The 25,726-nt window shown below is 39.1% G+C and overlaps 1 protein-coding gene and 1 long non-coding RNA gene across 3 annotated transcripts in view; both read right to left on the reverse strand.

Annotated features, from left to right (window-relative positions):
- lin7b (lin-7 homolog B (C. elegans)) overlaps positions 1-25,462 on the reverse strand; it is a 49,748-nt gene extending 24,286 nt beyond the window's left edge. Inside the window, exons 1-2 of one of the 2 annotated variants that reach the window (XM_028022557.1) lie at positions 24,952-25,085; positions 24,757-24,862 (exon numbers count right to left, since the gene is read on the reverse strand). In XM_028022557.1, the coding sequence (XP_027878358.1) occupies positions 24,757-24,832 (76 nt within the window). In that variant the 5' untranslated portion in view covers positions 24,833-24,862; positions 24,952-25,085. Of the gene's footprint in view, positions 1-24,756; positions 24,863-24,951 lie in introns of both variants that reach the window. The other variant, XM_028022558.1, reaches the window with a different exon arrangement.
- LOC114147870 (uncharacterized) lies at positions 1,660-13,089 on the reverse strand. Its single transcript, XR_003596156.1, has 2 exons — positions 13,050-13,089; positions 1,660-1,839 (listed from the first exon to the last, which is right to left on the reverse strand). It is a non-coding gene; the product is annotated as an uncharacterized LOC114147870 (long non-coding RNA).
- Positions 25,463-25,726: the final 264 nt, after the last annotated feature.

A 25,726-nucleotide genomic window follows, 5' to 3' on the forward strand; every position in this document is an offset into this window, starting at 1 on the left:
ATTTTTCTAAACTTGATTTTGATTTTTTGATTTACATCCATTTAAAATGATTTTGAATAAAACTTTAAATTTTAAATTCGACGATAAGTAAAAAGACCTAGGTAAAATTGGTAGATTTTGAAAATGTTTGGATTTGTTAAGTCATACATTGACATTATAATTTCTCCAGGTCTAACTCTTTTGAATTTTGTTTAAGGAACGCATGTAGAATGTTTTAGACAAACAACCAGTAAGATCTAGTTTGTTCTATAAAAGTAATTTAAACTGGACTGTTTAATTCACATTGATATTCATTTTTTGATGGTAAATGTAAGCTTTACAACTACATTTTTAAGTTTTTGTGATTGTTTTGTTTCGTTTGTTTAATCCTATTTTTACAAGATTGGTTTAAGAGGAAGATCTGCATATGTTTAATATTCTGGCAAAACGTTACTTTGGAAACATGTCTTTTGAAGCAAATGATTACAGGGTTTTGGTGTTTTCCATCGGTGGGAGCTATAGTATATAATAATAGAAACGTAAATTGAAGGGATCACATCCACCATTTAATGAGCAGAACTGGACAAAGTAGGAGATAAGGCTTCACGTGATGAGTTGCTCATGGTTTTACACACAGACTGGCCTGGAGTTCCGAGCTCCAGGTAGGACTCTGGACTCTGCAACACAAGCTGTTGTCATTCGAGGCGGAGTGTGACTGCTTGGAGAAGCGGTTTCACACTTATTTCGACGATAGCAGCCACAGAGCCACGAGCGTTGGAGGATTCACTCGGACACACAGTGAATTGAAGATGTTTGTGATGACTACACAAATGAATGATGCCTTTGGAAAATCTGAACTCTGTTTTGTCATTACAGTTTTGCAGCTGTTTTCCTGGTGCCCTGCGGATGTGGTCTCATTCAAAGTCTGCGTTCTTTGATAAAAAATGATTAAAGTAATTCCCCTGATGGAAAGTGACAAAGCAAATTTATTTTTTAGGTGAAACCATCGTTTGATTATGCTGACAGTAATGAAGATGATATTAAAGAATGTTGTAATTGTGTTTCTGATGCTAATGAAATTCATGTTGAAAATAAAATGTCTGTTTAATAACCTGTGACTGGTCATTTCACAAGATCTAGTTTCCTCACGAGGAGATTTCACTTTCTCCTTAAAACTCACTGTTTAAATTGGCATAATAATCCAATTTTCAGTGAGCAACGGACGCTCAGGTGGAAACCTGAGGTTTCCGACCGAAGAAGATCAGGCTGCAAGAGGATCATCATTAACTTTTTATTGCGTGTTTTCGTTCGTTGCGAACTCTGAAAAGGACTTTCGTTTCGTTTTTTGCGCGCATTTTTGAACATTTCCTGACGAAGACTTCATATTTTTTGAGAGACTGTCGATGGACATTAAAAAAAAAAAAAAAAAAAAAAAAAAAAAACAGAAAAAAGACGAGCAACAGATTGTAATTTTGTGTCTTTCTCATTTTGACAGATTGTAATTTTGTGATGAATGTTGTCCTTTAAGTTGCCGACTATTTCTTACAAATTTTTCTATGTATGTCCCTGTTTTATTTTTTATTTTATACTTTGGGTTTTTGTTTGTCCCGTGTTTTGGTTGGATTGTGATAATTTTGTTTTATGTTTTTATATTTTTGTAAGGATAAGTATTTCTTACCCTTGAGTTTTGTTTAAAAAGGGGAACTGTATATAATTAGGGTACGTCACTCTTTTGTCTTTTTGTTTTTTGGTTTTTTCGTTTTTTTATTTTTATTAGTTTAATACATAGTTTTGGTTCTGTATTAGAAGGCTTAATCAATTTTTATTGAGGTCTTTTGATTAAGACCTCAAAAGGGGGAACTGTTGTAGAGGAATATAATTATATTAATAGTTAAAAATTATGTTTGTTCGTCGGTTTTGCACTAAGATATGTTTTAACCTAGAAGAAATGTATTGTGTCAAATGGATTGGGATTATGTAAGAGTGGAAATACTCTTTATGGAGTTGCGCTGAGGAAATCTGGCGCCATAGAAAGTCAAATTGACCTGGCTCCCAGCTTTCCTTGGCGTGCGAAGCCGAAGTGAGACGGAAAGAATGTCTGGGAAATAAACTGTTTGGATAGATAAGAATAATAATTGACTTGTTTTGCACCTTTGAAATGGAGCAGATGTTGGAGGTCAATAGGTCTTAATATTTCCAAGGTACTTCCAATACACATCCAGTGTAAGACGGAGCCAAATGAACTACGTAAATGGAGGAAAGCAACGCCATTGGTCGGGGCTTTCCAATACACACCAGCAGAGCTCGGATCCTATAAAAAACTGATACCAGAAGTAGAAGTCAAGAGATTTTGGGACTACTGTAACGATGTGTATGTGATGTTTAGTTCCGCAGATGTGCATTAAAATCTCTTCTCGTTTTGACTATGAGCAGAAGGAGTTCCGAGTCTTATTTAACCTTTATTTATATACTCTATAAGTTTAGGCACCTTTAAATTCCTCTATATAAATGGTGACACCCGACGTGCCAATGAGCCGATTCAGATTTAAAGGGGACGAAAAGGTGTCTCTCTCCAGACTGGCTGCAAGGCAGGGATCCGGGCCAGACACAGAAAAAGAGGTAAGATTTTTATCTCTTACTTATTAAATTATAGAAAGGATTCTTGTCTGGTGGCAGTCTGAAGAGCTAAAAAGTGATAAGGTTCTTTTCTGCTCATCATCAAGCGAACCCTTAGCGCTAAGGGGGGTTGCCTAATCACCAAAGGCTCATAGTTACCTTTTACATTCTGGAAATATACGCAACCTTAAAACAAGCACCTTTGTCAGTCTGGCTTTACGCCCTTTTGGCGATGTGTAACACTCTAGGAATTTCCATTCCGCGTTATAAGTTACAACATTTCAGCAAGCTGGGTGAAGCTCTTCTGAGCAAGCGCCTTCGCGAGTTGATTAATTAAAACATATCACGATTTGTTAAATACGGCGAGAGGCCGTGGGTTAGGAGAATGGCAAGAGGCCATAAGTTTAATATTAAGCCAGCTGAATCTGCGAAGAGAGATTGCGATCTCTAGAAAAAGGCCAGGAGGTGCTTCCAACCTTCCCCAGAGAAAGCGAGGAACACCTCCAAATGAAATATCAGATTTCTTGGTGAGGCCTGAGATATATGAATAAAGGAAAAGTAAAGATTGAGATCTCCATATATAAGTTGATGTAAAGCGCTGAGAATAAAGTTTAAGGTCACAAATCTTCGATTTCGACTGGGCTGAGCGAGGATTGATTCCTTCATTTCGGCTGATTAGATAAGAAATCTTTCAGTTAGAAATAAGGGGCCTAAAACGACGAGTCTGAGACATATACTGAGAAGTCTCAAAGTTTAGGAAATTGAGTTTTTTAAAAGAATATTTATGTGAATTAAACTGCAGTATGTGTTTCATTATTTTCTTTGTCTAAAATCTTTGTAAGAGGAGTTGGAGTTAAATTGTGCCTTGGCTGAATAATTGTGGTCCTAACATAAGAATATTCTATTGTGTGCACACATTAAAATTGACCAATGGCTAGTTAAATCAGTAGCCATTTAAATTAATATTTTTATAAATATAATAGTCAATAAGTTATATATATATTAGAATCCCCGGGGAGAAGAAATTTCACAGGAAGTGGAGAAAAGAGCAATATTAAGAAGAAAATAAATGGAATGAATGTGCTGAGACGAATGCTGAATAATTGGGAATGAATGCGTATGTGTCTGCTGTGCAATTATTCAACGGCATGCTCTGTATATATTGTAAACTTGAAATGTGCATGTTTTGGCTCATTAAATGACTGATTGCTTCAAAGTGGCGTTGAAGCGTTGAAACTGTGCTCTGCTTAAGAGTTAAAAGTTGGCCTTTAATTTGTCTACAATTGTTCTATACTGTTCGTAACTTAGGTAACAAAGATTGGAAAATATAACCATATCTACAGCCTAAGTTACACTGAGAGAAAAGAAAGGCGTTTGTGGCGGATTGCCAAAGGATAGACACACAAACATTCCCTTCCACCCTTTCTACCCCGCTCTCTTTCTCTCTCTCCCACCCTTTCTATTTTTCTGTCTCTCCCTCCTCTGTTTCAACACACGTCACGGGTCCCGGATCTTTCGTGATTTGAGACCATTCCTTGAACACACCCAACTTGTAGTCCACAATATCTTATACAGCCCACTTCCTATTACGGCTAACTAGCCCACCCTTGCTCACCAACTGAAGAGAAGTGCAGCGTAGCTTTTCTTTTTTTCACTACTCTTTGTTCAAACCAAAGAGGTTAAAAGCATATAGCCTCAAATTAACTCAAATAAAACAGACTTTCATCTAAATAATCATTGTTCTGTGACACTGAACTATGTTGAACATCTTTTAAATGTATATTTTACTGTAAATAGAGTTGAAAACTGTAGGAAAACTCACTTAACTGCTATATCTATTGAAGAATATATAACATATTTAGCAATATTAAGCAATAATAAGCAAGCAATACTACAAGGAGCGGATATAGCGAGCGCAACTAACTAAATTAATCAACTTATTCCTTATGATTTGATTCACAGTAGATCCATGATTATATTACATTGGTGCCAAATTAAAGAATTAAAGAATTGGAAGCAGTCACTATTCAGTTGAGCTCTTTGCTAGTTTAATTTTAATAGCCAATAAAGTTAGATTCAGGCAATATAAAGGAAAAAAAAAAAAAAAAAGCAGACGTTATTGGTGGTGACCGCGCCAGACGAGGACTAAAAGGTAGTTTTTTTTTCCTGAAAGAATCAGATCACTAACCAACCATATTTTATATTTTTATAAATAAATACACTAATTAATTGAAGTTACATTAACTAGTTCTCTGAGTAGGAACGTAAGGAAAGGAGAGACGCACATGACAATAAAATGGCCTTAACCGCAATAAATTCTGAGATCTCTGAATTAGTAAAATAAGGAAACTTGGAGAAATAATGACAGGCAGAAGTGAAAATTATTTGTTCTGGCAAGAAAATAATAACTAGTGTCGATAAATAAGCGATAAGATAAATTAAGATAAATAAGATAAAGATAAATTAGGGAATTAACTAGATTACCATGACACTTTAAATTATGTCCTAAATACCTGGGGAAGAGAGGAATGAAAGTGTGTGTGAGTAGGCCTACCAGAATGATGTTGATCTGTGCTTGATAAGATGTGTAATAAATATTTGTGTGAAGGATATACAGTATATGGACGGATGAATGTGAAAGAACAGTTTAATGAGCAAAGTATGACAAAATGAATGGAAGTTGGAATGAGAAATGTATGATAGAGTGTGAACGCATGTAATAAACAGCTAAAATTGCATGTTTGGCTTTGAGCACCAGGAGTTTTGCTTTATTATTATTAGAGGTGAACGGCTTGACTGAGTAAAACTGGTGATTGGTTGGAGTTTGTGTGCGATGCATGCAAAATGATGGTTAATGTTCACGCTTTGGCTTTGCTGTACGAATAGCGGGTTTGTGGGCCCAAATGATCTACTATTAAAGGTTAAACTAAGCAGAGCAAAGAAGAGAATAAGGTAGGGACAGGCTACACACACACACACACACACATAGTAATGGACAGTAATACACAACCTTCCCTTCCTCCCCATCTGGGGTTAAGGAAGAGAATTGAAAAAAGTAAAACAGCTCTGAGCGGCCGGCAATTGGAATTTCCGCTCGCACTCCGACGTGAGCGCGTTCATGATGTTACACACATAGGCACGCCTCCTCCCACGTACCATATACACACACTGACACACAAACCACACAGGGCAACACAACAAGGATTAGCTGTACTTGAGGTAGAATAAGTGCCGGCGAGATTACCTATCAGATTGTTTCTATGTTGTCTACGTGTTTGTCTTAATGTTGTTCTGTTTGTCATAAGTGTTTTACTAACATCCCTCTGACCTAGTATAGTTAGTTATTACTTGGATTGATGAATGTCAATTTCACACCAACATTTTTATATGAAACTACAATCTTTAAACGAAATTTCAAGGCCTTTAGTCATCCACAGCAAGCCTGACCTCTCAGTACTCAAAAGTCCGGACTATAGAGAAGGTTGGCAGGATGCCTTTAAGATTCTGCAATTGATCATTTAAATCTGTAGGAGTACTGAGTCGACAGAGTCAAACTATGGATCTAAATTAATTCTAACTTATGAAAAGGAATTATTAGCAAATGGTTTTGGAAAACATTGAACATAATATGTTTGGAATGTGGAAGATGTTGTATTAAGTGAAGACAGTGATTTTGTTTTAAGATTTTATTATCATGAGATGTTATGAAAGTGTTTACAGTTCTATATCTCAACTCATTGAGTTAAGATGAAAGCGTTAGTTACGTTGAGTTTAAGTGTCATGAAAAGACGTTAATATTGTTGTATAAATTGTGTTGTAATCAAACACCACAGTCTCTACGCCTCCACCTCCACGTCACATGAGGCACAAGGCCAGAAGCTGCACACACAGGCGCAGCTCAGAGCAGAGGAGAGGACGGAGGAGAGCAAAGGAAAAGGGGGGCTTGGAGCCCAACTGCTGGGAACTGCAACACGGGCGGACTAAAGAAAAACTGGGCCACGATCCTCAACACTACTCTGTTCAGTTTAAGTGAAACAGGATATAGGATTTAAATTATGGGAAATATAATTAACAAATCAAAATAACTAGAATAGACAAAGGACAGACGGTTTTTACATAGAAATCATTCAATGGAAGATAATATTCTAGGAAGAATTGGCATTAATTATTAACATGCACAGGTGACACAGTGAATCAGTGCAGTGACAGCAATAATAAAGTTATGAATAACATATTTTAGACAGGATGGTATGTGTTAAAAACATTGTAATGATATTTACTCCCCTTGGAATTATGGGTAATATGAAGATGTAATTGGTTTGTTATTGGAAGACCTCTGGAACCGTAAACAAAAACATCTATACAGATAATGCTATAATTATAATTAATAAAATTGATGTGGGGATAAAATAGGATTTAACTCAAACAAACGATTGATTAAAGGCAAGATAAAATAACTCACTTTAAATGATCATATTATTAATCATTAAGAGGTGGATCTGTTAGCCATGAAAGAGTTGCATATGACAACATTGGCACTAAAGGAGGAGTGTCAATAATGCTGACACAGCATGTCAACATGGAGAACCAAAACTCATCTCCACAGCAGAAACCTGCGTGGGTCATGGAGCACTGGCACAACGCCTGCTCTGACGTGAAGCAACAAACGATGCTCAGACCAAAAACAACAACGGCTGAGCACAGGACATGGTCTCCACACCTGTTGGCAACAGCCATGGATGGAAAGATCAGCAGCACCTGAATACTCATGCAACCCGGGGCAAAGGACAGTCCACCAGGAAGATCTAAAAGATGATAAACTGATGCTACATGTGGCCATTCAAATTATATAAGAAATACATAATTACATAAAATAATAACTATTGAAAAGAAAATTAATCAAATTAAGCAAACTTATAATTGTGTGAAAATGCTATTTTATTCCCATTGCAGAGCAATATCCTCAATTCTAGTTGACTGGTTAAGACCTTGTCTAAATTGTTTATTTGCTAAACTAGCATGTTCTGTCGAAGAATAAAGATAGTGAGTTCTCCCATGACAAATCAATTCATTACCTCATGCACTGCTAACAAGACGGATATTGTTCTATACAAAAAAAAAAAGAAAAGAAAAAAAAAAAAAAACGGGTTCAGATAATTCAAATAGAAGCTGAAGTGAACCCGACAAGGATAAGTTATAAAGCTCCTATCCTACACACCTGGATTAGCTCAAGGGGGGTCAGCAGGTTACATGTTAGAACAAATAAATTTAGTTTAAGAACTTTGTCACAATAATGCTTTTATTTTAAACAATCGATATTTAAAATCATAACGATTTGTTTGAATTTAACCAGATTTAGTGTTTAGTATGGTTACACAACGTGAAACTCACACATAGAAACTATACTCACGGATAAAACAATCAGGAATTATCTTAGGAAAACTTATGAATGTCATTAAACACTCCAATAGGTTGTCTATTGCACACTTTCAACAACAGACAATTGTGCACCTTGCCTTACTTGCAATTCAGACCTCGGTATCTACATTTAAAATTATGAAAGGATTTGGAAAATTTTACAATAATATCTTGGTTTTGTTAGATTGGTTATCAAATTGTTTGTGTAACTAAAACTGTCGATAAAAATAAGTTTATCTCTCACATCAAACTAAAACTTGTTGTAGCTGCCAAACACAAAATATGCTGTCAGGAAAACAAATGATAGAAGACGAGATGTTTAAATTCAGATTGCGATTCTCACCAGGTAAACAGACTCAGCCTTAGAGTTAAACAGTAAAAACAGGACCAGGTTTTGATTGCATTCTTTGCTTAATCAAAAGTACTAATTGTTTCTGCTTTCAGTTCTGTTTCTTTTCCAGAAGCTGAAAATCTGTCCCATTCTAGCCGCCTTGTTCTGATGGAAGACACCTAAATATCTCCAGAACAGGAGGAGTGAGACCTGGAGAGACGGTATGATAAACCAAACAATGAAAATATGGCTAAAGTAAAATTTTGATTTAAGCAATCAGAATTTCAGGTAACTGGAACAGATCTCTCCTGACAATTGGTGGTTAAATTCAATATAACGACTCTCCACTGAAAATATGCCCTTGGGGCCACATCAACATCTTGGGGTCATTCCTGAAATACAGTGTACATTTTAATCTATAACCTAAATCTAAGAACTATATATATATTAGGAAACTTCTCACTTCTTAGGAATAAAACTTTCTTAGGAAAATAAATAAAAACATAAAGGTTGTATTAAATGATTTCTCAAATTAGAACCAGGAAATTTACTTTCCAATTGGACTATTAAAACTAAACTAAAATTATTCTGCAAAATTGATGCACTGTAGAACCAAGTACCACTTAGGAAATATATTGCCTTGTGTGGAAGAAGAAATACAAGCAAATTAACATAAATAAGTAAATAAATTAGCACTATGAGTATGGAAATAGCTATAATAAGTGAGCTGACAAATCAACATTGTGGAATCATTTAGAGTATTCAAGAAGACTTAACATCTTCTAACGGGGAAAATGAAACATTTTAAAAGAGGAACAAATTCAGCAATTCCTTAATAAATTTGATTAACCTTTTCAGGAGTAAAACTGAAATTGAATCTTCCATTACCTATGGCATAACTCTGCCTATGACAACTGATAGCAATAGAGCACACATAAACGAGTCAAGGGTGAAACAAAGATGCAATATTATTAGATAATTTAAAACTATATACCCATTTCCAATTTAAATCACTAAGCTCTACATGACAATTACGTCCAAATAATAGGAAATGAATCCATGGCAGATAACAGTAAAAGCTTCATAACAACAAATCCTTAATTAGCCTGAAATCAAAATCTGAAATATCTAATATGGTTATTGGCCAGATATTATAGCCTGAAATTGGAAGTATTGAGGAAGTATGTTAGTCATAGAATTGAAAACTATACAGGTATATCGTTATCCTAAGAGGCATGTTGCATTACGGGTTAATGCTGACTCACGTCAAACAGAAATTCATGAGCAAATGTCAGAACCAAAGTAGGACAGAGTAGCTTAAGCCTTAACATTGGTTGTATCTGCATCATGTAACTTTTGATCAGTTCTCGGAATACAAGAATGATAATCATAGGCTATAACCGAAATCTACTGGCAAATTATAATTTCCTTAATTGGAAAGTATGCAACCCAATTGACTAACAGAATCATTTGCAGCAAATAATAACGTCAGCTATATTATGGAATTATGTATAGCAAACTCAAAATAATATTTTTTTCTAAGTAGCATATAAACTAAGCAACAAAAACATGGTGATATGAATTAGATGTGATTAATGTCTAGTTTATCAAAGGTAACTACTATTTAATCTGAAGTGTTATTCCCAGCAGATTGCTTCCGGTATCAACGCTAAGAGCAATACAGTAAATACACGGAAAACGAAACAAGTTCAATGGAATGTTTACAGTATATTTCAACACTGACCTTAGCTGCAAGAACATGAAACCTTCTCTTGGTTGTAGATTATTTAAGCATAAAAGGAGCAACATCCTGAATATGAGGCATTAACCCTAACAATTCACATCCTCGTGAACTGAATTACAATATAGAGTGTATGATCTAATCCTTATTACTATAATTACACATTATAGACAGTTAGAATTTCGGGAAATCTGAAATATGATGTTTAACCTTCACTAATTTGTAACTTTGACAGACCAGTGAGTCGATGACACCTGGCTCAATGGGGAATAAAAGGAAGTGATTTGTGTTTAAGCTTACTGCTATGTTGGATAGTCGTCGGAGCGCCGACTCAGTTTCTGATCACTTGAAATGTTGAAATCTTTAAGTATTGTAGGGAATAAACTAAAAACAATTAAAAAATAAATAAATAAAAAATAAAACAGTAAAATTGTTAAGTTCCGTTAACATAAAGGTGTAGTCATGGTCATAGGGGGGTAATTCGCTAATTAATTGTGTACTAAAGTTAATATAGTGTAATAATAATTACATTACTTCAGCACTGTATGGTAGAAATGACTTGCATAATGGAATGACGAAGTTACTAATTATAGCACTGAATTGGACTAAAGGTTGTCCAATGTATCTGAACAAACAATGCACCCACATATGCAAACATAAATTTCAGTGTTTCCAAATCTCTTATTTGAAACATCACAGAATAAAAACGAAAAGTTAGAATCTATAACTACAGATTTAAGTCTTCCAGAGGAAACTGGGGTTTCTGGTCCTATTGCTTCCCTTTTGCTTCTTTCCCTTGTTTCTTTCTTTTGCATGAAAACCCTGGTCAATAAATTTCTATAACCTAAACAAAACTCAATCCTGTTTGATGAATATTTCCATAAGACCTGTCTTTCAGAAGCTGGAAGCAGGAAGAGCAGATTTGCCACATGAACGGCTGAACCTGAGTACGGGTAGAGTGAGCCAAAATACCAATATTTTTTGGGTTCAAAATTTTGATAATGTCTCATAATTGTTAAACCCATCATGAATGTTCTTTAAAGTTATGATCATTACTGCTGAAGTTGATTGGAAGTTTATTTTTGTTGATGTATTGTTTTCTTATATCTTATGTCTTGGGGTGGAGTCGTGGCTCCTGGAAACCATATGGACTGTTAACGAGCAAGACTGTGAGAACTGGGGGAACTGACACCATTATAATGCAAAGGTGATGTCGTTATTATGCGTCTACATGGATAATTGATTCTGCAATGACCATGTTTCAAATCTGCCACGTTTGGATATTGTGTAAACTGCCTTTCTTTTTAGCCAATTTCTTTTATTGTATTGTCAGCGATTTTGTACAAATTTAATTTACAGTGTTCGTTTGATGGGTAATATTGGGAAAGGTAACATGTCTAGTATTGTTGTTCATTGTCTATAACATATTTACCTGTGAATTCCTTGCATAAGTAGAAATAATTCTTGGTGTTTGATGGGGTATTAGGTATGAAAAAATGTAGTGACTAGTGGGAGTTGTGTAGTGGAGGATATGTAGAGGTGGTAATAATATGACATGAAATATGTTAAATGAAATGTATATCATGCCACATGGAAAATCCTTATGCGCAACTCGCATGTGAGTTATTAATGGGACTTTAAAATCGAATAATGGAGGCATCCAAGATTTCACTATACAAGTAATGAAGACCTTTAATTGGAACATATTGTACTACAAGATACTGGTCAGTATTTTCTGTCTTCTCAGGACAACCCAGAGAGACTGGTGGTTCAGGGACCCTTTGTGTGCTGGACTCAGAGACTCATGGACAATGGAGAATGTGTTGGGGGCCCTGAACCAGGACTGTGAGAGGCAGAACAATAAAATCAAGGGAACATCAACCCGGAATAACAATTTACTTCTGCGACTCGAGGACAAGAACTGTGCAACACCACGTTATCCTGCATCGCTGCTAAGGACTTGTTTAGTGTTATAATTCAAGCTTATCTCTACTTGTTCAATTCTTGCCAATATGACCAATGATGATGTTGGGTGAAAATCATTGCGGGTACTGTGGTCTGCAGTTCCATTTGTGCCTGCGGGTGGTTGCCTCTGGAGCCATAGGAGAATTTTTCCCCTTGAACGAAAGATGCATAAACAGGGTTTTCGATCCTATACAGGTGGAACTGTTGGCCATGGGACAGCAATGCACTGTAATTATACATTCACTGTAAGATAACAAATTATCTTCACTGGTTCGTAAGTAGACCTCTACCCATACAATTCTCTTTAAGAAAATCATTCCTAATTAGAAAATAAGTGTACTTATTTTAGGGGGGATATGTAGAGGAATATAATTATATTAATAGTTAAAAATTATGTTTGTTCGTCGGTTTCGCACTAAGATATGTTTTAACCTAGAAGAAATGTATTGTGTCAAATGGATTGGGATTATGTAAGAGTGGAAATACTCTTTATGGAGTTGCGCTGAGGAAATCTGGCGCCATAGAAAGTCAAATTGACCTGGCTCCCAGCTTTCCTTGGCGTGCGAAGCCGAAGTGAGACGGAAAGAATGTCTGGGAAATAAACTGTTTGGATAGATAAGAATAATAATTGACTTGTTTTGCACCTTTGAAATGGAGCAGATGTTGGAGGTCAATAGGTCTTAATATTTCCAAGGAACTTCCAATACACATCCAGTGTAAGACGGAGCCAAATGAACTACGTAAATGGAGGAAAGCAACGCCATTGGTCGGGGCTTTCCAATACACACCAGCAGAGCTCGGATCCTATAAAAAACTGATACCAGAAGTAGAAGTCAAGAGATTTTGGGACTACTGTAACGATGTGTATGTGATGTTTAGTTCCGCAGATGTGCATTAAAATCTCTTCTCGTTTTGACTATGAGCAGAAGGAGTTCCGAGTCTTATTTAACCTTTATTTATATACTCTATAAGTTTAGGCACCTTTAAATTCCTCTATACTGTTAAGAAAAAATGATTAATTTTAGTGCTTAATACAGTTTTCTGTTGAGCATTTGGGAAATCAGCTGAATAGCAGACATTCAAACAAAGCAGGGCCCTTTTCCTCCCCCGCTGACATACAAGGCAATAAAATTTACATTCCGAGGGGGGAAGAGACTTTTTGGCGCCAGGGATCTGCCCGTATCAGACAGAGATGAGCACGAAGTGGTCCGCCCTTTTGCTTAGACAAAAACCAGACACCTTGGCCATAAATGAGGGGAGTTTCCAAGTTTCTCTGAGGGCTGAGGGAGTTTCTAATTGGTCAAAGAACGGAACGCCTTGACTGCATATATTAAATTCAAGAAACACCTACTCAGTATAAAAATTCCAGGTCAGCGCAAAGAGAGAGAGAGACAGCGGCCGCTATTTTTTGCCTTTTTTGTCTTTGTTTTATGTTTGTCTGTCTTCCCCTTGTGTGTCTTTATTTTTATGAGAAAATGCATATCTCTGTACCTCTGCAGCTTTGTTAATTGATTCATGCGTTGCTTTGTGTGGGATTAACCTCTGTGATCTGTGACGTCAACATGTTTTGTTGTTGTTTCGTTTTAGCAGCACGCCGTCGCTGCATGTCGCCCACGGAGAACGTCACTCGCCGAGGATCCCGGGAAAAATTAAAGAGGAAGAAGGAGTCAAACGTTTTGTCCAAAGCTAGCATTAAATTACCTCTTTTTTTAACATTATTCAAGCTAAAGCGTTGAGAATTTGTTTAGGGGCAGTTAAATCAAGTTGATTCGACAAAGCAGAATGTCTTTGTCGATTCTGCTTTACAAGTAGAATCAGGAGAAATGCTATTATGTATCAGAAGACAACAGATAATTGTTAATTATTGGATAAATTTAAAAGTGTCCTTTTAAATTTAAGGACAAAAAAGTCCTTCAAAAATAAAATGCGGCAACCACTTTATGTCCTACTATTACATATACAGTATATATATATATATATATATATATATATATATATATATATATAAATACATACATAAATATCTTACATTATGCCTAACGAAGATCATCCAGTTAAGAAAGTATTAGAAAATTGTTGGGAAAGAGGAAAGGAACAAATTAATAGTTTTGGCTGGGTTGGGGATGACAGAGCAAAATCATTTTATGTATATAACAAAGAATTTAGTTCAACAGTATTGTGGCCTTTGAGACCTACAGTACATGGACATGGAAATATATTGATATAGACAGATCAATATCCAGAGAGTATCCCTCACCGGCCGGCTGCACTCCTGTCGACTCCCCGCTACTCCTCACCAATCTAACCGCCCTCATCACGCCTTCCTTCGGCCTCCATTGGCGACGACAAGCCGGAATTTTCCGTCCTCCCCTCGTTGACGTCGCAGTCCTCCACTATCTGCCCGGTTCCCCGCTCCGGCTCACCATAGGCTGCTGCGGCTCATTGGCGCTGTCCCCCGCAGCAAGCGCTGGTTGTCTCCACGATCCGCCGTGGCTGCTCCGACGCACGTCGGCTCTTCCTGCTCGTCCCACCATGGACTCGATCCGTTGCCCGATCGTCTCTCCCAGTTCACCTCCGAGAGGACGTCGCATCAGACCGCTACGCTCACCTCCACCTATCTCGGCTCGCAGCTGGCTTGTCAGCATCATCAACCCGCAGCTTCATCTGCGCCCATTGGGCGTCGTCTAGGTAAGACGTACCTGCTCCTGACTCGTTCATTCTCCCTTCGCTTTACGTCTCTGTCAGCGTACCAGTGCCTTTAACTCATGTTTACCACGCCTCCTATCGCCGGTCAGTCTTGGCATTTCCAGGGTCGCGACTAGCTCGTTCCGTTAGTTCCGCGCTCAGGCCGCCGTAGCCCTCTCTTCCCTCTGTTGCTAAGATCGCTCCAAATTCTGTCAGTAGTTCCAGTTTGCATTTCAGCTCATTCTGGCCTCCGTCCCAGCTGCCGCTGGTCTCCTAATCGCAGCACCATTTTCTTTAAGCTTTTCATGACTAGTAGAGGGGATCCGCCTAAAGTTCCATATAAAACGCACCTGAAAACAAACGGAGTTATGGACAATCTTTTATTTAAAATTTCTCTTTTCTGTAAAAAAAAAAAAAAAAAGCCGTGCTGCCCCTTCTACTCCAGATCCATGCAAGCAGCCCATCCACACAGACGGCAGAGCGTCCGAGCGCTGCAGCTCCAAAATGGTGCAGTCATCAGGTATCTGAAAGAGAAAATACCTTAACTATGGACCCAGCAGGTAGATTACCCGAGAGCAGAGATGCAGCCTACCTAGATCCGCGCTTATCATCTGGTGAACCAGGTGGAAACGTAACAATGCTGCAGGAACACACGAATGGCTTCATTAGTAGGTCCAGCATCCACAACAACCGCAATCCCAGCCATTGACTGTAGATGGCTTGACGATCTCAGTTGAGCAATCAGGAACACAAGCCACCCAGGCAGCCGACATACACGGGGAGAAACAGTCACGCACACACACCTTAGCAGCACCATCAATCACGGGGCCGCTCCTGGTGCACAAAGCGGGGAGGATGGTTCTCCTTCCCCCTCAGTCGGGCCAATGTCGCACCCCGAGTAGTCTGATCATCAGAAGCCACTCGTAGGCTCTCTAATTTTGCAGCTTCATTGCAGCCAGACCGGATCTCATTTGCGTACTTTCCAGTCGTCAATCTTAACCTCCACCCTCGAACAGTTAGCTTCACCTGCACAGCGATCCGAACTTCACGAGTCCTCTTTCAAGTGATTCATAGTTCACAACGCCGCTCGCTCTGACAGCTTTTTTTCCTTGTCATCCATTGGTTCCGACCCATATCAAGGAGGCATACACACAGTTAGTACGCAGACATGCGCGCTAGGTGGTCAGCGTCATCTGTACAGCTGTCAGTTCGATACACACGACGGGATAAAACCAGCCAACGTTCTTCTGGTAAACGAATGGTCAGTAATTACCGCTGGAGCTAGTCGTAGCCGACCACAAAGCTCGTTCGTATAAAACAAGCCTCCCGTTCCCCGATAATCCGACTGCTTACCACCAAGCCGGACCATCGCTGGCAATACGGCTTACAAAGATCTAACTTCCCTGTTATGTGGCCGATTACCTAAAAGCGTTTCGGTAATCCCCTTCTGTCGGTCGCTACCAGCCGTTGGAGCAGGACGTATGGCGATCCTCATTGGCAGGAAACTAAACTCCGGCCCGACGTCAACTCTCGGTCTCGTGTCTGTGCTGTAGTCTACCGCGCAGTAGGAATCCTGACTTGTTCTACCCTTTTCCTTGCGTTCTCTAAAGAGCTTTTGGGGGATTTACAGGCCCCTACTATTTAGCGATCCAACTTCGTCTCATTGCCCCCAGCATAAGATAAAAACACTCCAGAATTTCGAGAATTACATCCATGCATTCATCCGTAGTTGCATTAATTAATTAATTAGTTAAGCAGGATTCGTATATCCGTACAACTTAATCATATTACAGCAGATCACAGGCAGCCAGTCTGTCCCTCCAGGTCCAGTTATAACTCCCACATCTGCCTCCATGCAAAGCATTCCTACAGCTTCCCTTCTTCAGTTCTTTCCTACATCCGCAGTCTGCTCGCTGGAAGCAACTTTCACGCTAAGCTTTAGCAACCTACCACATCATCTAGTCTAGTCTGGTCATCTAGTCTAGTCGAACCCCGCTGTGAATTCCTTCTCAAGGGATTTCTAAGCATAGCTCCTCTAATCCTGATAGCTGGAAACCCATCTCATTCCCATCACTTGGGAATCTCATCACTGCACACCAATCCGGCGCCTTCGTCCCCTACATCAGAGCTCCACTCATGCGCTTTCCTCCTAGCCTTCTATGGATTTCAGATACGGAGTGAGTTCACACTGCATCTAAAGTATTCAATCAGTTAGAGACTATCTAACTCAATACTAAATTCTTCCCTGACCATTACAACCGCTGCCCGTTTCATCTGCCACCTCAGACTGATCTGAGCTGAGATCCTCCCCCTTGCCACTTCTCGGGCCATTCTTTTAGAATAGGCATTGCCACATCGCCATCGTCAGGCGTCCCTTCAGCTTCTCTCCTTCAGCTCGGCCGCTGGTCATCCCCGGCCTTCTCATCCTATATCCTACCAAATCTTTCAGCTGTGCTCGAAGCTCCACATGCAATGTCTGCAGGTGAGCATCTCTCCAAATAACTGGTGGTGGAGCCCTAGTCACCGTAAATAGCTACTAAATGGTGAAATTCTTCTTTTTGTTCATTGGTCCCACAGTGACACTTAGTGGTTGATTTGTGCTTTATTTTGAAGAGCGGTAGATTTCTTCTTTGCGTATTTTGTGTTAGGCACTTCCTGTTTCGCTAACCACGCAGAGTCAGCGTTAGAGCCTGAAGAAAAAGAAAAGAAAATTTGTAAAATAGCGCTCTTGGAAAGCAGAATGAGGTAGGAATGTGCGCAATTGTGTTTTGTGAACATTTATGTTTATTTATACATTATGTATCCTTTATTTATGCTACAGTTTTCACGGTGTCTGACAAGAAAGGTCAAGATTAAACTGCACCCGTTCGGAACTCCCTGCATCTGGCTGTCCATTCCGAGAGGCCGCTACAGTCACCTCTAACATTTATTTCACACCTAGGGAAGCTAGCAGGGCCCAACAGGCCCTCAGCCCTGCCGGCTTGGCCTCGCAGTCCATCACGCTGCTTCGCCATCAGTCCCGCCAGCGTGCGGGCCCTATCGCCTATCAGTCTCGTCAGACTGCAGGCCCTGACTGACGCCTATCAGTTCGGCAGACTGCAGGCCCCGACCCACGCCTATCAGTCTCGTCAGGCTGCAGGCCCGACTGACGCCTATCAGTTTCGGCAGACTGCAGGCCCTACCGACGCCTATCAATCTTGTCAGACTGCAGGCCCTACCGACGCCTATCAGTCCTGTCAGATTGCAGGCCCGACCGATGCCTATCAGTCTCGCCAAGCTGCAGGCCCTACCGTCGCCTATCAGTCCCGTCGACTGCATGCCCCGACTGACGCCTATCAGTCTCGCCGAGCTGCAGGCCCCAACCGACGCCTATCAGTCTTGTCATACTGCAGGCCCAACCGACGCCTATCAGTCTCGTCAGACTGCAGGCCCAACCGACGCCTATCAGTCTCGTCAGACTGCAGGCCCCAACCAACGTGGTGCGCCTATCAGTCATCCGACTGCAGGCCAGCCAGGTCTCGGCCCGGCTCCCTCTTTTTGGGGGAAGACTATCCCGAGCTCGCCGAGCAGACCACCTGCTCACGGCGATCCTCGGCTCACGGTCTTCTGCCGGGTCCGAGCGCCAAAGAAATTGTACCATTAAATCTTTTTAACTGCTATTTTCTTCTCCGTGTGAGTCTCTCCAGATTGAAATGGAGCCTTGGAGAAAATTCAAACTGGGAGACTCGACCAGCTTCACCACATCATCTAATCACTACGCCCGACCGCAGCCAATCCGGACCGGAGCTTCACGCCGCTCCAGCCAATCGTTGTCCAAAGACACCTTCAAAAGTCCAAGCTACCCTGGGGTCTTCCTGCTCGTCAGCCGTGCTTCGACCCACCTCCTCCCCTTCTCCACCTTCACCATGAGGGTCGTCCTCCAGGATCCCTTGTGCTCTTCCTCTCCAAGCTCCGCTCCACCACCAGTTTCGGTCCCGGGGGGGAAGACTATCCCGAGCTCGCCGAGCAGACCGCCTGCTCACGGCGATCCTCGGCTCACGGTCTTCTGCCGGGTCCGAGCGCCAAAGAAATTGTACCATTAAATCTTTTTAACTGCTATTTTCTTCTCCGTGTGAGTCTCTCCAGATTGAAATGTTATTTATTTTAAAAATATGTATTTTTGTTTGAGATGTTACAAGTGGAGCATATGGCTTCAGAGTGAGCTATAATGCCAAAAAAGAAAACAAAAGGAAACTATCTGAATATTAACTAATTGAAAGTAAATAAGCTAAATAACAAAAACTTACCTCCCTAATTAAGAAAAACACAGGAAAACTAAGAAAACATAAACAGCAACTCACTCCTAGAACTCTTAAGAACTTTACAAGGTGTTAACAAACAGTATGGCCGTAGGATGAATGGCAGGAAGTCCGTGTCAGCCACTTTTATAGCCGTAACCTCCGGGCAGGGCCAGCCCAAGCCTCCATGGGGCCCTAAGCAAAATTTGGTTTTGTGGCCCTCTAGTTCTGCTAACAATGTGGACTGGCTGCAATCAGCCCGATCACTCACACACCTCCTATAAACTTATTGAATCTCTGGCAGATCTGTTTACATTATCCAGCCATCCATTTTCTTACACCCTTGTCCCTAAGTGGGGTCGGGAGGTACTGGTGCATATCTCCAGCTAACGTTCCAGGCAAGAGGCGGGGTACACCTTGGACATGTCGCCAGTCTGTCACAGGGAGTTTACATTGTATAATAGGATGCATTGGGCGCCGATTTCCTTAATTTTGGGGGATCGTGATTGGCCGATACTTACATGTGAAGCCCATCTTATCCTCTAAACTTATCTTCGTCAGCAAAGGTTAAAAAATGTCCTCTGTCCTCTGGTGCTCTACAGTGAGAGGTGTGACTGACAGACCGGCCCACCAGGTCAGGTTTGCACATTTGCAGTTAACACTGTTGCCAACTCACCGATTTTCTTGCTATATTTAGCAACATTTCAGGCAAAACGTTTCATATCAGTCAAAATCAAAATCAGCAGGTCAAGTTTTTTTAAAGATTGGTAACCAGAGATCGGCCAGAAAACTGCAATCAGTGTAGCCAAACCTAAGATGGAATACATACACACATATTCTTTGATTAAATAAATTTCTCTTAAGCGTTACTACAATACCTAAAAATGTAATTTATACCAGGTGAGTCTTTCTCCCCTCAGAATATCGATTGGTACTGGACTGATTCTGAGCCTTCAAATGATTTTAACAGAAATTTCACATAACTTAGAAGTTGATGTAAAAATAATGTTTGTTTTAACCAAAAAATGATTATCCTCTGCAGCAAACAACATATTTCCAACTACAGCATAGAGTAGCTCATCGATGTAGCAGCCATGTAAACCTGACTTAAAAATGTTTTGCTAGACAATGTCAGACATTGAGAAGTTTTAATTATTGTTATCAAACAAGGTGGTTTGAAGCCAAAAATACCTCAGAAATATCCAGAGTCAACCATGAGAATCAACTCATTTAAAGTTTAAACTCAGTTTCACACAAACACAAACACCCTAGCATAAATGTTTGGCTGTTGAACTGGACCATTCCAGGTTGCTATCAAGCTAATTTTCTATTAACAGCTTTACAATTTTTTTACATTTCATTACATTACCTAGGCACATTAAAACAAACCTTTATCTTGGCTTTTTTTTATTCTTTTAGCATGGGCTTACTGGAGCTGCAGCCTCTGGCCCCAGCAATGTGGGGGCCCCTAAAGATGCTTTGTATTTTTGTGAATGAATAAGGTTAGAGTGGCTTAATTTTATCACTGGCTGATTTTGATGATTTTTGGCAGTGTTCTTGAAAAACTGCCTGATTTGTTCCATCATGAATGCTTGATTATTATTGGTCTAAGTTTGACGCGTCTTACGCTTTGGGAAGGGGCATCAAGGAGTGATTTCTCATGATGGTGGACAACAGAAAGTATGACAGCGGAGCGCAGGAACGAAAGAAAAAGAAGAGCGTGACAGAGAAGTGATGAAGAAAATATCTAATCCAACAGGATTTTTTTAAACCTCATATTGGACATAGGACAGAACCATCGTCCCTCTCAGTTTCTCAAAACATTAGTCTTGCTACAGCGGCTCTACAGTCCCACTAGAACCTGGAGCTGTGTCTGATCTGGTGCCTGAGGTGTTACAGGAAGTGCAAACGTCTTCACCAGGTGCAACAATAACCATGGATAATCTGGACTGCGATCCTGCGCTTTGGGTAAAAACTGATGAGTTGGGGTAGGCTTACTTGGATGAACAAGAAGCAGGGAGCTGTCAAAATATGGATGTTAATTTTAAAGCATCAGAACAGGTACACAAAAAATTAGAAACGATTAATCTCCAGATCACGCTTTGAAAGCCAGCTTCAAGTGGTGAGTACATCCAAACACAGGCTGATTTATTAATTACTGTTATCAAACACAGCGGTTTGAAGCCAAAAATATCTCAGAAATATCCAGAGCCAACCATGAGAATCAACTCATTTAAAGTTTAAACTCATTGTTGCACCTTTTAGCATAGTTGGAAATACAAAACACAGCCACGGTGGAGCTCCATGGCTGAGATCCACAGCCATGTACATATATATATATATATATATATATATATATATATATATATATATACATATATATATATACATATATACAGACCAAAAGTTTGGACACACCTTCTAATTCAATGGGTTTTCTTTATTTTCATGACTATTTGTAAGGCAAGAAATCCCACTTATTAACCTGACAGGGCACACCTATGAAGTGAAAACCATTTCAGGTGACTACCTCTTGAAACTCATAGAGAAAATGCAGAGTGTGTGCAAAGCAGTGATCACAGCAAAAGGTTGCTACTTTGAAGAAACTAGAATATAAGGGGTATTTTCAGTTGTTTTACACTTTTTTGTTTAGTGCATATTTCCACATGTGTTATTCATAGTTTTGATGCCTTCAGTGTGAATCTACAATGTCAATAGTCATGAAAATAAAGGAAACTCATTGAATTAAAAGGTGCGTCCAAACTTTTGGTCTGTACTGTATGTATATGAAAAGGTTTTGGCATCCCTATTAATCTTAATTAAACAAAGATTGTTCAACATAGTTGTTTAGGGGAAGGATACAAAAAGTTGTCTAAGAGATTTAAACTGTCAGTTTCCACTGTGAGGAACATATGGGGGCAGTTCTTGGTAAGCCCAGAAGTGGCAGGCCAAGAAAAATATCAGAGGCAGAGCAGAAGAATGGTGAGAACTGTCAAAGACAACCCACAGACCACCTCCAAAAACCTGCAGCATCTTCTTGCTGCAGATGGTGTCACTGTGCATCATTCAACAATTCAGCACACTTTGCACAAGAAGCTGTATGGGAAAGTGATGCGACAGAAGCCTTTTCTGCAAGCACGCCACAAACAGAGTCGCTTGAGGTATGCAAAAGCATATTTGGACAAGCCAGCTTAATTTTGGAATAAGGTCCTGTGGTCTGATGAAACAAAGATTGAATTGTTTGGTCATAAAAAAGGCATTATGCACGGTGACAAAAAAACACAGCATTCCAAGAAAAACACTTGCTGCCTACTGTAAAATGTGGTGGAGGTTCCATCATGCTTTGGGGCTGTGTGTTTGGTGTGATCTTGAGTTTGGATTGCATGTGATAATTTTACAGTGAATCGAGTGCATCTTAAGTTTGCAATGAACATTGTAGTTGTTTATGCGAGTTTGTTGGCCCGAAGTGGTGTTTAAATTCGGGTTGAACATTATTGGATTGACAACGAATGGATAAAGTTAATGGGAAACCATTTTATCTGTGTAACAATTGTTAACTTCATTCTGGTTGTTGTTTACTGCCCTTTGGCTTGTCGGAGTCATAACGCCTGCTTTGATTGAAAGTCCACTTTAGAAAACTGTTTGTGTAGAAATGTAGTCATCCACGTTGACGTCGAAAGAGAGAAGAAAACAATTAATCTATGCCTGCATTTCACGTATTTACTGTATGGCTAGCTCACTGTCACTCTCACTCTGCAGACGTGGAGTCACAAGATCAATGTCTGGGATCATGAGCGACCCCTGCATGAGGCAGGAAAACTGTTTCCCTCACCTTGAATCCGTTAGAATCGCTCCTCAGCACACGAATCATGTTACACACAAAGTTGGTAACAAAAAACACTGTACAGCATATACATAAACTAAATTATTGAAAATCAGTTCATATATTAAATGGGTTTTTTAACCATTTTATTGGCGACATACAGACAGGAACATGCTCCCATTGAATGGCTGCCAACGCAATTAGCGAGAGGTTGCGCAATCCAAGGTGAGGCTCAGCTCAAGCTGAATCAGATTCAGATTTATTCGTATCCCAAATGGGCAATTAATGTATATAACCAAAAGAAAAAGTATTAAGGATTAAAAAATAAAAAACAACAAAACAAACCAAAAGGACATGAAATACAAGACAAGAATACAAATTGGGAAGAGTACAGCAGTGTATTTCATTATTGACAGTTGCTACAAACACTAAATCAGGTGCAAGTCCCCTTATCTTGTCCTGCATTAAAAAGAGATATGGCTGTAGGAAAAGAGTGCTTGTACCTGTAACTTTTTATACTAAGAAGTTTGAGCCTGATGCCAGAAGGCAGAAACTGGAACTCAGCATATAGGATGGGAAGAATCAGCAATAATGGCTTTAGTTTTCCTAATTTGTTTTTTACACAGTTCTGTGAGTGAGCATTGTTCAACTCTTAAGATCTTATTGATAGTATGTATTACTCTGCTAAGGGCATTTTTTGACCTCAAACTAAGATTTCCAAACCAACAGAGGGGAGCAAAAGTCAACACAGATTCAATATATGATCTATCAATATCAGTGACTTATCAACTTGAAACTTTGTGAGACAAAATAATCTTTGCAATTTTGTAGGTTTTCTGAATGGCAGGTAAATTTTAAGTTATTATCCAAAATAGTCCTAAGATATTTGTAGTTCTCTACTATCTCCGCTGTCTGACCTTTAATTAATGTTTGATTTGTGTTATGGGGTTTCTGTCTAAAATCAATGCACATGTCCTTTGTTTTCTGTACATTTAATGAAAGAAAAGCTTTATCACACCAGTCAACAAATTCATCGACTACAGGGACATGGGCATCATGTTCATCATCATGTAGAAGACTAACTATCACTGAGTCATCAGCTAATTTTAATATTAACCTGTTGTCATGTCGGCTGCGACAGTCATCCGTGTACAAAATGTAAAGAAGAGGTTCTTTACATAAAATTGGTTAAGCTAAATAAAAAAATAAATACTTTATAGTACAAACCACAGGGCAAAAATACCAATATAAATTATCTTATACAAATTATCTTATTATTCTTCCATGATGACAGGTGAGGCCTTCCCTGACATCGCTGCTACCCCGACTTACTTGTGTGTCGACTCGTCTCTTAGCAACCTGTCATGTTGCTAAGACAATATAAATAAATATTTATTATCCATTAATAACAAATTGAAATTATTAATAAATATTAAATATTATTATTAATAATAATATAGACGGAGAAATGATTTGAAAATAAAAATAATAAAATTGATAATAGGAATAAACATCTTGACACATTAACAGACTTTCAGAATTGTAATCAGTAGATAAATATGTATTTCAATTGTCATTGTAGCTGTATGCATTTTACAAGTAGTATTTGCATCCCCCAACATAGGATATAAAGCAGACCCTCTGTAAACGGTAGTAAAATGATTCTGTTTCCTGGATGAACAAATGAAAAAGATGAATCAAAGGGAGAAATAATCAGAAACAGTAAGTGGGTCAATTAAAGGCCTATAATGAAGTATGAACTCGTTCTGAAGCTTGTGGCTTTAAAAGACATCACGTGTGAATATGGACATGAACACAGGAGGAAGATGATGTGTCATTTTAAAAACCCATATTATCTAAAGGTTTTTGATAAGAGAAGACGCTAGCTGTTCGATGAATGGTACACTCCTTGGAATCATACCTCGTTCTAAGCAGAGTGGCTCCGTCATGGCCGCCATCTCAGCCTCCTTGGTCGGATGATAGAAAGAGGACATCATTCTGAGATCCTTCGCCTCTGAGCTGCTCGCCTGCTTAAAAGAATATACGTCTCAGAACGATAGGTGCTCCATCTTTTCGGAGAACTACATAAACCGTTTCCGGGAGCTGAATCACGCACCTCACGCACCAGGTTCAGCCTTCACTGTCTGAAGAGCAGTAGCATTCTCAAGGGAGACTCAGTCTGATTGGATGGTGTTCAGCAGCCGTAAGAGACTTTTCGCTGCAACATTATTTGTTTTTTAAATGTTGCACAAGTATTTATACTGTTTAAACTGTTCAACATTTTTGCCACGTTTCTCATAAACAAAGTGACTTACCTTCAAGTCATTTAGCGAAAGGAAAGCGAGACATTTAAGTGGCAACGTTTTAAAGGCAATTCTTTAAGTGAGCCTGTGTAAAGTGGCATATGGCAGGCCTTCTTAACATAAACTCTGTTTCCACTGATTATGCGTACATGCTAAATATCTAAAAATGCATTTTGACTATCTAGAATGACATCCACAATAAATTACTGACTATCTGAAACACACATTTCAAATAATCTACAATTAACTTATGACCGGTCATAAAATAAGTTAAAGATATCTGTAATTTAGTTTTGACTAGTCATAATTCTAATTGAAGATATCTTAAATGTATTCTTGGATAGGAGATATGTAGTTTTGACTAGCTAAAATTAAATTAATATTTAATAATGACTAGTCAAAACTAAATTAGAGATATCTTGAATTGTAATTTTGACTAGTCAAAATTTCTTTCCAGACATCTCCAAATGAATTAGAGATATCTAATAAGATTTATATCTATCTTAGATATAAAACATATTTTCTATTTAAGATATCTTAAATAAACATTTTTACTAGAATGGCATTATTGATTACTGACGTTTTGAC

This window comes from Xiphophorus couchianus, chromosome 7 (genome assembly GCF_001444195.1).
Source record: "Xiphophorus couchianus chromosome 7, X_couchianus-1.0, whole genome shotgun sequence".
Taxonomy (NCBI): Eukaryota; Metazoa; Chordata; class Actinopteri; order Cyprinodontiformes; family Poeciliidae; genus Xiphophorus; species Xiphophorus couchianus.